Below are 12,032 nucleotides of genomic sequence, written 5' to 3' on the forward strand. Positions count from 1 at the left end.
GAGCAGTGAGTGGTTTTCTCTGTCTTTTGTTGTTAGATTAACATTGAGGACAAAGACAGCAGAAGGTTCATTAGGCTGCTGTCACTTTAAGAGCATCATTTATCCAACATACTGTTTTCTTTTCAACTGTTTACGTTCACTTAAGACATAACAGACTATGTTTCACAAGGATACTTGACTATACAGGCATTTTGACATAATTGTGTGTGAATTTCTCCATTAAAGCACAAGAAGACATGAAAGAGAACTCGATTTAATAGACTATTCCCACGCTGTCTGAGAGGCAACATTCTGGCCGCGAGCTTTGGATGTTTGCGCACAGAAAACCTCTTGAAAACGTCCTGTGATTACTGTACTGCCTTCCTGTAATAATGTAGGGAACCACTCGCATACACAAATCACTTAACTGTTCATGTTTTTACGTGCACATACGATTTAGTTTTAATTCAAATCATGTGTGCAAAGTATCGTATCGGTGCATCCCTAGTAAAGACTATGCAGTGTTATTTCATTACTTCGTTCAATTTCTGTACCTGAAAATTGTGATGTTTCACTGGTATCTAAGAATTTTAACCCCTGGCCTGACCGACCAGTGAAAAAAAAAAAATTCCTTATTATTGAGCCCTGCTGGCGCAGCACTAAATATTCACTTTGCTATCAAATGAAAGATAAGTAAGGATTAGGGGTGCACGATTAATCAAACTGAAACCGCACTTGATTTGGCAAAGGCTGCGATTATTTTATGCGCAGCTTGTCAGTGCAGCACGGCTCTGTGATCAGTAGTAAATGCTGAAAGCCAGAGGGTGCTCTCACGCAGACACTCCAAATATGCCTCACCACAGAAGTAGACAAGACATGTCATTTCAGGAAATCCCTATGGGCATCATACTATCGCTGTATCTGAATAAATAGAAGATTAAAACGCTTTTTTTTTTTTATGTTGTCTTTTGTTGGACAAGAGGTTCATAAATGCTTCTCATGTTTAGAAATATGTTTGGTGTGTGTTGCTTTTTCAAATTCACGTTATAAGCGATTCAAACTCGCAGTGCTTTCAGATGGAGCAGCATTTATTACTGCCGTCCGTCACTGACAAGCTATGCATAAAAAATAATCGCAGCCGTTGCGATTTCATAATCGCAATAAACCAAATCGGTTTCAGCACGATTTCATGTTAATTGCGATTAATCATGCAGCCCTAGTAAGGAATAATTGACGACGGGCCTTTGAATTATTATAAAAATAATGTACAGCCGAGGTAATGCAGCCATGATGCGAAGCGGAAAAATAATACACCCCTCGGGTGAAATACTGCCCTATAGGAATATCTATTTGCTAAACTAATTGAGCCAATATTAGGCAAATTAATATCATAAGGCAAATGATTCATATTCTTTTGGTTTCTCTACCTAATTTTTTTTTTTTTTTTTATTACCATTGCAATGAATATACAGGTATCAGTACCCGGTCTTGGCAAGTACCAAAAATGAAGGTATCTGACTCGTTCTGGAAAAAGTGGTATCGGTGCATCCCTTTAATGAAGTAATGTGGTATTAGGATCTGATAACATCACTATACCACTGCACTACCACAGCATTAGAATTGGATCCCGTAACACCCACTATGCAATACAATGGATCAACATTTACACGTTTTGAACGTACAACCTTTTAGCTACTTGTAACTAATGCATTATAATCATCGTCTCAGGGTGCTTATTACACGCAGCCAGTGTACGCCGCCCAGCCTCATGTAATTCACCACACCACCGTGGTCCAGCCCAACAGCATCCCCTCCGCCATCTACCCCGCTCCTGTGCCTGCGCCCCGCTCCAACGGCATGGCCATGGGCATGGTGGCCGGAACAACGATGGCTATGTCTGCCGGTAAGAAGCCCAAAATTGATAATATTATTGATACTAAGAAATTATTCTGTATGCTCCAATCAAGTGTATGAAATGTAAGAAGATGACCTACCTAGGTCTGGGGCGAGTGTGTTAAATAATTTTATTCACATTATTTTTCCATTACTAATTAATTAAATAAATGCGTTAAATCGACAGCTCTAATATATATGTATAAGAGAGAGAGAGACTATTATTATTATTTAAATAGTATGTATATTATTTTTTAAATAAAATATATATATTTATAATACAAATATATTCAATTAATATTTATATAATAAATGCTTTAAAGTCCCCCTGTAGTCAATAATTTTATCCCTTAAAACTCATCTTTGAACACCAAAAGGATATTTAAACGTTTTTTTTCCTTGAAAAATTTTTTGTCTTAAAATAGCTTGAATGTAACTCTACACCCTTGCCTCATTTAGTATATGCGGTTCTATGAATATGCAAATTATTCCCGCCTCCACTCACTTGCACCAGCTCAGAGATCCACTTTTTGACAATCACACTTTGATGTGATTGGTTAGTTTGTGACGTCAGAAACACCAGTGATTTCAGTTCACCATCTTCGGTTCACTGCAGTTTTGAGGAGAAAATACTCAACAATGGTGTTGACTTATGCATTTGTACATGGTTTGTCTTAAAGCATATTAAAAACACCACATAGACATATGAACAACATTAAAAGCTTTATTTCCACCACAGGGGGACTTTAATCATTTATTAATGACAGATACAATATATGCAGTCCCTTTTTACAACAGCTGGTATGCCCCACACAGAGGTCTGATCTCACCATCATCGAGTCCTTCTAGGATTACATGAAGAAATAGAAAAAACTGAGACAGACTAAATCCAGAAGAACTGCGGCAACATCTCTGAGATGCTTAAAGGCCATGGTGCAGGTTAAACACCACTGTCGATTAATGGGTACATAAAGCAGTCAAGATATGTATATAAAGTTAGAAATGTCTCCAAAATGGTGTTAAGTCCGGTTTTTGTAGTTTTTGGTAAGTGACGGTTATTTTTTACGGAAGTCGCCAATGACGTCACATGAGGTAGCCGTTGTGGATAGCCTCAGCCTTTCTCAGCTACTAGAACTAGTTCTAACACTGACTATGGCGTCTAACTGGGATGAGGAAGAGGTGGCGAGACCCACAGTTAACATTTATGATGGCCCACAGCCATATAATTAATAAATAAATGCATGGTCAGAGGAGAATGACTGGAGAGTTGGTGGAGTGTCCTGGTGAGTTGCTATCATTTAGAAACACAGCAATGACCGCTGGAGCTAGTAGTCTATGAACAGCAGTGCATACAATAACAACTTTTTTTTTTACTGTCAGTGAATAGCATCGAGTGAAAGTCATGTCTTCAGTGTGATTATTGTTGATTGTGCCAAGTAGTTTTCCTCGTGATTGATTGTCATTGACACCGTCAGGCTTACCGGGAGAGGGAGTGAGTAGAAAGCGTCTGTGTCGCTGTGTTTGGCAGGTGTCTGTGTGGGCGGTGTCGTCCCATGGAAACCTGTGGTGGAGAGCTTTTGTTGTAAGTAGGTGAGCGCGTTTTTGTCGCTGGTCGAGGACCGCGGCCAGCAGATGTGTAGCAATGTTTAGGGAAGGAGGAGGCGGGAACCGGCGAACAATCAAAATATACTTTATTTAAAATAAAACAAACAAACCAAAATACCGCCAGCAGCCCCTCGCGGACGACTGCTGGCTACCGAAATTAAACAAAGAACTGACAGCAGCCCCTCGCGGACGACTGCTGGCTAAAATAAAATACAAAAACCAAAACACAACTAAAACACAGGCCTGTTCCTCTCTCGATCATCAACGTCGCCGCTCCTCCTCCTTTATGCCTCCGCTCCTCCGTGAGAGATGCGAGACCGGTGTGCTTCACAGGTGTTGCTCATTAGCAATCGCACCACCGGCCTCGCGCCGTTCTCTCCCGTCTCTCGGCCGTCCTGTTCGCCACAAGATGTAACGTGGCTAACGCAGCATCCTGGATTTGAGGCATGCTGCCTGAATACGTTTGTGCTACACATAGCATACTCACACTTCAGGCAGGAATTTACCATGACGATGATAAATTAAAATACAAGAATTACCGAAAACACTGACTCACGACCGCTCTTACTGAATACCAACCTACCCAGCACTGAGCTGACGCAGAGCACACATATACAACTCCCTCTTGTGACGTAAAATGACGCGATGCTGAAAAGCGGTTTTTATGAGCAGTCAAAGAAACGCTCACTTTATCTACTAAATTGGTGCCCTTATGTTGTTTTAAAACATTTTAAATCCTGCATTAACTTTTCATATGGTATTTTCATACAAGGTTATGTATTAATTTAGATTTTTTGCATACCTGCAAGATGCCCAGAAACCTTCCTGCAAGGTTACCTGAAAAACTATGTGCAAGTGTACCTATGACAAAAGCTGTTTTAAACACAAGCGTGCTCACACCAAATATTGATTTGATTTAATGTCAATGTCAATTTTATTTATATAGCACCATTAATCCCAACCGAGGTTGTCTAATGTGCTGCACATATTGTAGTAGACATAAGACAATGCAATACAATTAAAACAAAATACCATAAAAAATACCATAAAAAACGTATAATTTGTTTTTTTTTAAACTTTTAAAAAACTCAATACAACTTCCTCATTGAATATAAGCCAGTTCAAAAAGATGTGTTTTTAGCTTAGATTTAAAAACAGACAAAGATGATGCAGAGCCAATAAACAAAGCTAGAGCATTCCACAGTCTGGGGGCAGCTACTGCAAAAGCCCGGTCACCCCTACACCTCAGCTTCGACTTTGGAACAAATAACAATCTCTGGTTAGAAGACCAGAGAGACAGAACAGGACGATATTCAGTTAGTAATTCCGAGAGGTAAGGAGGGGCCAGACCGTTTAATGATTTAAACACCAAAAGAAGAATTTTAAAATTCAGATTTAGTAAATAGGAGTTAATTGATAAATAGAATCTACTTATGAGATTATTTTTGAATTTGATTTAGTTTGTCTCAGTTTTTTTCTGTTTCTTCATGTAATCATAGACGGACTCGGTGATGGTGAGATCAGATATCCGTGTGGAGCACCGGCTGTTGTCAGACAATAATCTCACTGAATTATCACAATTAATGACAAAAAGGAATGTTTGAAATGTTAACTGATATTTCCTACTGACATACTATGGCAAAAGATATAAATAACTGGCTTAAAACCATTTTTAGGGGGGGGGGGGGGGGGACACTTCCACAGTATATATAATAACTGTTATATTACAGGAACCTTGCTGACCACACCTCAGCACACTCAGATCGGAGGACACCCCGTCACCGTGCCAACGTACCGACCCCAAGGAACACCTGGGTACAGCTATGTGCCACCTCATTGGTAGAGCCCACCTGCCAATCATGTGAGTTCCCGCCCACACTACACATTCAGCGTGGCTCCACCCAACCAGTGAAATGCAGTCGCTGACGACTTCTCGTTTTCTCTCTCTTCATTGCAGATCTGGAGTCAAACATTGTATGCAACTACTCAAGTCTTACATCGGCACTCTGTGCTCAACAAGGAGGTGCCACGTCTGTTTGCAAGAACAAAAGAGAAAAAAGTGCAAGGGTCACTTTATGCATTCTTACGTGTTTTTGTAAAAGCTGCTTTTTTATCTTTTTTATTTAATTTTAATTTTTTTTCTTCTCATTTTTTTGGGATGACGTTCTTGCATTAGGTTATTTTAATTCTTCATTGTTCCATAGTTACTTCTGTCAGAACTCCAGAATGATTTCGACCAATCACGCCTCTTCAAACGATTTGTCTTTGTGTTCAGTATAAACGCTGATGTGTAGGAATGTACCAACGCAATATCAGCAACTCTTCAGATCCTAATCATTCAATTATGCTGCCAGATTTTATAACCTTTAGATATTAGCACAGGTTTTATTTTTTTTCTATTATTATTTATTTACAGCGGCGTTTCATTTCAGCTTTCTCCGTTCTCTCACAGAACGCTCTGGAATCATTGATTTTATTTTTTTTAAAGGAAATTTAATTTAATCTGATTCAATTCTCCCTCATTTCATTCTATCATCGATAACAAGGGTGTCTTCCAGCTTGTAGCTGTTCATGTAGATTTGTAAGGAATATATCATTAGTAGGGCAGTGCAAACGTGGTTTAACCTTCATTAGGATAACGAGTACATACAGTAATCTTAGTTATTCACTAAATAGAGAACGTCTGAGTGAGCTGGTTACCTTTATTAGCTTATGTGTCTGGATAGCGTAAGCTTCTAAACTATATCGTGTATATTCGATTTATATAAACGTGCGCGCATGGGTGCTCTCGCAGGGAACGCATGCTTGCGTGCAAACCCATTCGCAGAGAATATTGAGGGAAAAAAACTATCAGTGGCACTTAGCTGGAGCCTCTGGGTGCGATGTCATCCCGGTGGCATTGTACTTGATCAACCTGTGTGCCAACTTTGAGCCCAGACAGGACGGACGCTACTCTGACAGAACAATTAGAACCGCATCCAGGATTCAAAGGGACTTTATCGCGTCGAAAATAGCACTGAAAGCAAAACAAAAAAAAAGGAAAAATGAAAAAAGGAAGGAAAGGCGTTCCGGCATTAATCTCCAATCAGCTCCGGGTTTAGAGTGGGTCTAAGCCCTGGTCCTCTGTGAATTCCTGGGCCTTTAGGCCTGTAGTTGCACAGATTTTAGGCATAGAAAAGGAGTTGTTCAATGCAATAATAAGAACGGCCTGCTTGAATGGCTTTTAATTGTAATTTACAGCATTTTTAGAGAGAGAGAGAATTTTGATTTACTATCCCAATGCCTCGTCTGTATCCATGAATGGTGTACTCAGAAGTAACATATCAAGTATTCTATGAAATGTTATCATACTGAAGCATTGCACATTGACAAATAGACATAACTTAATAACCAATTATACGGTACACTCTCATATTTAATGATGTAGTTAAGGAAATCAAGCATTTACTCTGCAAACCGTTAGTCTTGGTAATGTCTCTGGAAGTAATATTATTGTCAGTACAGAACAGTATCACTCTATTTTTTGTTATTTGTTTGGCTGATCAACCACTATTTCGATATATAGTACACTCAAAGTGGGAAGAACCGATTCTCTGATCTTATGTGAAAGTAATAAAGTCTAGTAATGCATGCGTCATGCGGGTGAATGCAGTATAGTGTAATCAGATGGAAACTATGCCTTTGCAAAGCATGGTTGCATCATGTAGAATCACAGCTTATGGATTGCTTTTAATAATACATTTACTTTACAGCACATTCCCTTCGGTGTTTTAAGTAAAGGAAGAGAGAGTGAGGGCGCAGAGTGTCTGAATCCCATTAAAAACAGGGAAAAAATATTTCACAAAAATAAAATGAAGCCAATTTTTTGCTTCTTTTTTTTTTTTTTTGCTTTATTTTCAAAACAATTATTCTATACTTTTATTATTATTATTGTTTAGTTCTCAATAGTGATTCTCATTAGATTCTCTGCAATATTGTAACTTTACTTTATGAAAATTTAAAGTCAACCAAGACAGCTAAATAAATATTATCATGATTCATAAATAATATATCAGAATTTCAAGAGGAAATTGTAATGAAAATAATAATAAAAATAGGCTTCATTTTCTTTACGCAAAATACCTAGACAAGTTCTTTACGAATTATGTGAGATTCATCTTAAAATTACTGTAACTCCATTGCATTATATATTACAGTATATTCCTTTGCCTTAAATAAGAGCAAATCTTATTTGGCTAAAGAAAGTCAAGATGACGTTTGAATATGTAATATTTGTGTAATGATGCATTTTTTTATTGGCATGATGTCATCAATAAGTAATGCAAAGTATTCAAACAGGCCTCATTGGTTGATTATTTGATGAATTCACAGCACATTCTCATACTATGTTTCTCTGTAGCTTTTTTGATGACATATGATGTCATTTTCATGCCCTCTCTGCCCTACTCTTTCCATTTTTTTCCAGCTGACCTTACACGGTATTAAATCAAGCAGTGAACTATATTTCCTTTGTCTTTTCTTAAGTTTGCATCAAGACTTGATTGATGCAACTAATCGCTGTAGTCAACATATTAAACATTGACTGATCCGTCAGACCTCTGAACTCTAGGACTAGAGTGACCTTTTACACTGCAAATGAATAAAGGGTCGATTCAGAATGAGAGGACGTTACCATCCACTCTGACATGTAATTTAGGCGCTTTTTACGTAAGTGTTATTTAAAGTTTTACTTAATGATTGATGTTCATTTTTCTTAAATAGAAGATCTTAATAATTGATCTGGAGTGGAGTGATGCAGGTCCATGTGGTTGAGAGGCATTTCAGAGCACAAGTCTTCAAAGGGTTTCCTCTTCGTCTACAAGCCTGTCACTAATCTGCCTTTCTCTTCTTCTTCTTCTTGCAATGACGGGAGGGACAGAGTTCAGCAATCTGCTGCTACACTCTTAAAAACCAAGGTTCTTTATTGGCATATAGTTTCATGAAGAACCTTTAACATCAATGGACCTTTCCATTGTACAAAAGGTTCTTTACAGTGGAAAAAAAGATAATTCAAACCTCATTTTGGCACCTTTATTTTTGAGTGTAAGATTAAAATGTTGGGAAATTCTTGAACTATTTGTGAAAATTGGATAAGAGCAAAGCTGTCTTACTTACTGGGATGTACACCATTTTAACACTGGGCCATGGTGAATTTAAAGGGCTAGATCATCCAAAAAGGAAAGCAATGTGAACATTCTGCAAAAAAAAAAAACATCTCCTTTCCACTGAAGAAGAAAAAATAATAACAGAACTTTTATTTTTGGGTGATTTATTCCTTTAATCCTGAACAGAAAGGTTTTTTTCCTCCCAATATCAGTACTCAGATATTTTCCCACTCACCACACATTATACATTTTGATGTATTTCTCCCATTTTAAAATCTGTTTTCTGTGTGAAATCAGGTGGGGGTTTTTTTCTATATCAGTTGTAAACGGAGTCATTTTCACTCGGCGTGATGTGGACTAGGCTTCAATTTTCAGTTTTTTTTTTTTTTATGTTTCGAGCATATTGAGAACATGTGATGTCAATATTGCAAACCCATGCACTCTTCTGTTCTTTGGTTTCAGGGCATCGATCAAAGGATTGTTAACTAGTGCCCGTGATGCATGCAACGGGTTATTAGCTCTAGTGAAGTCAGTGTCACGTCACCAGTATGTAAAGGTATTTCTAAAGTAATTGTGGCACTGGTTTCACACTCTTGCTGAAAACCTGTGATATGTACCATAGGCTTTGATGCAAACATACAAGAGGTTGCCATTTCACGCTACTGTTTAGGAAATTGGCTATTAATGTTTGACCCATATGGAGAATAAGACTTTGTTATTTGCATTTTAAATGTAAAGCAAAAAGGGGAAAGTCTTCCAGAATTGATCTCCCTTCAGTGAGTGTTAAAGAGTCCTTGCCCCCATAGTATGCATTACGCACGACAGCACGGTTCTGGCACCATCGAGGTTTTGGCAGGTCCGAGCGCATTTTCGCCAGTGCCGTCCAGGCCGTGCTTTATACCGTTTTAGCAAGGAGACCCGCATCAGGCTTGTGAAATGAAGTGTAAAACTGTTTTTTGTTTTGTTTTTGTTTTTTTGAAGATCAGTTAGTGATCTCTGTGACATAATTAAGCCAAGTTTGTAATTGTATAATATTTACTGTAAGATGTAGAACATTCAATAACTATTAAAATCTTTCCAAAAATCTTTCCATTGTTTTTTCAACACACACTCACACAATATCATAATAATGGATTGATAGGTTCTTTTTTGGTCCAGTCAATACATGTAACTCTTAAACGCATACCTTGGGTCTTTAGTGACCCTGGTCATTATTCACTACCCTCCTCCTCATTCAGTTTTTAAAGTTAAACATCAACCTATTATTCCTCAATCAATTAATTATAAACAAAACACCAAGAAAAGAAAAAAAATGATAAAATAATGCCTGTTTACCCATTCATTTTTTTTAATTGTATAGGGTCGCTAATGAGCCGAGAGGTGTTACAGTGTAAGTATTTTTTTTTCTGCACAACAATAATTGAATCTTTGATGACTGAATAAGTGTAATTCACGTTTATTCCACAAGGTGGCAATATCTTACACAATGATGAAGTGACGTTTCACTCATAGTTACGGCATGCAGAAAACAAAAGAATTAGTCCGTGAGCCGGGCAGAAAATTGGTATCAGAAAGGGCACCAATTCTAATGCTTATTTCTCAAAACAGGCATGCCCCCTGACCACAAAAATGCATGGTAGCAGTGCCATGTAGGTAGCTTAAGGTATGAAAATAATAAATTTTACATTTAAACGTGACATATATTGACATATCTATTGCTTTAGATCTTCTCTTTTATGATGAAATGTCACTGAGAAATGAAATAAAGTAAAATAAAATCATATATAGGCTCTTTAGGACAGAAAATATACAAAAAACTAAGGAAAATATAAAACAATTTTGACATTTTATTAACACAAAATAATATTTTGTGCAAATATGGTTCAATATATCTCCCAACATATTTAGGAACAGCATGGGCCGCATGTAGCAGCAGTCTACCATTGGCCTCTTCCTGATTTGACAGTAGCTCTTCCACGCAGGTGGTTTCCTCTTTGAATAGCTTCCAGCAGGTTTCACCACAGGTAATAAACATAGTCCTATGTTCAAGCTTGGTTCTGTGTACTGGATCTTTCCAGTAGCTGCAAATGAACTCTACCAGACTGTTCTTGTTACTTGGTGATGCAAGGAACTTTCTCCATTGGGTAATGCTATGTCCTGCTGCAATGTTGCGAAACTGAGTACCACTTTGTGAGCCCCGGTTTTGTCTCTCAATGTCCTTAATAGAGTCGTCTGCATAGACATCAAACACAGCATCAATTCTGTGACTGTTGGGACAATGAAGCAGAACCACTGTTAGCAAATATTCTGCAAGTTTCCCAAAGGTTTTGTTGTCACATTTCAGTTTGTTGATGCTGAAAACTCCGGAGTTGTTTCAGCTGGGGCGACATTCTTCTGTAGTACAGATGCTAATGCAGCTTTGTTTGTTTTCCTTAGGAGACCATCAGAAGAAGCCGGAGACCATGGAATTGGTCCCAAGGGGTGTGACAAGACCTCTCGCATGTCAAGTCTTCTGCTTTGTCCAATAATAACCATATGAGCAAATAAGTTCCTATCACCTTTGAGAACAACTTCCTGTGTTCCAGCTTTTGATACTTTCTTTTTGCTCAAGCTTGGGAATGTCTTAAGATTTTGCTTAGGAAGTCTATCGTGGAATTGTTTGATAGGTGCTGCACTTAGTCTCTCTGATTTGAAAAGCTGATATGCACTGTCACCTTTTTTAAATGCTGTTGTCAGGTCTCTGAGAGCCTGTTGAGAGTGATACCAAGTATTGTGTCTCTCCACTGAAAGGGTCTATCCAGTTCTTCTCAAGTAGCTCTACTACTGATTTAACTGCATTCTCATCCTTCTCCATCCGTGGAGCCTTTAAGTCATGATGCTTGCCACAGCAGTCTTTATGGCTCACCATTTCTCTTAGATACCTCAAGACAGATATGCGGAATTCTGAAGTCAGATAATATCTAGCTAGTGTGGACTGTTTCAAGCTGAAGCCTTTTGTTCCACCAGGTGTCTGGGTATCTTTATTCACTGTTTCCTCCACAGCCTGGTCAACAGGAATACGACCAAATGGGTTTTCTGATCCTTTCTGGACTGAGAATCCACCATTCAGAAGGTATTCTTTTGTGCCCGGATGATCCCTGTGGAGTAATTGCATTTGTGCATAATATACTGGCAAATATATTAATTAATTTAAGTGGTCATATGCAAACACCCATGGAATCATTCTCCTTACTGATGCCAAATGAAGATGCCAGTCCCCTTCCCTTGAGGCTCTGATTGTTGCCAGTAAAATTTCTACCATGTCAATGTACGACATACAGAATTTGGAGAGGTTACCATTTGTGTGCCGCTGTATGTCCAAGTACTTCTCAAATTCATCAAACAGCAGGATCAATGATGGGCTTTGGACAA

General features: G+C 38.2%; 1 protein-coding gene and 1 long non-coding RNA gene across 7 annotated transcripts in view; one reads left to right on the forward strand and one right to left on the reverse strand.

Moving 5' to 3' along the window:
* fam168a (family with sequence similarity 168 member A) overlaps positions 1-9,705 on the forward strand; it is a 93,702-nt gene extending 83,997 nt beyond the window's left edge. For all 6 annotated transcript variants that reach the window (XM_077193898.1, XM_077193897.1, XM_077193899.1 and 3 more), the window contains 3 exons: positions 1,708-1,882; positions 5,208-5,338; positions 5,435-9,705. In XM_077193898.1, the coding sequence (XP_077050013.1) occupies positions 1,708-1,882; positions 5,208-5,320 (288 nt within the window). In that variant the 3' untranslated portion in view covers positions 5,321-5,338; positions 5,435-9,705. The remainder of the gene's footprint in view (positions 1-1,707; positions 1,883-5,207; positions 5,339-5,434) is intronic.
* The window catches only part of LOC143696964 (uncharacterized), a 466,435-nt gene that overhangs the window by 250,923 nt on the left and 203,480 nt on the right, over positions 1-12,032 (reverse strand). The window lies entirely within an intron of this gene.

Source organism: Siphateles boraxobius, unplaced genomic scaffold (genome assembly GCF_051911475.1).
Source record: "Siphateles boraxobius isolate OS27281-9 unplaced genomic scaffold, OSU_SipBor_1 31, whole genome shotgun sequence".
In the NCBI taxonomy this organism is placed as follows: Eukaryota; Metazoa; Chordata; class Actinopteri; order Cypriniformes; family Leuciscidae; genus Siphateles; species Siphateles boraxobius.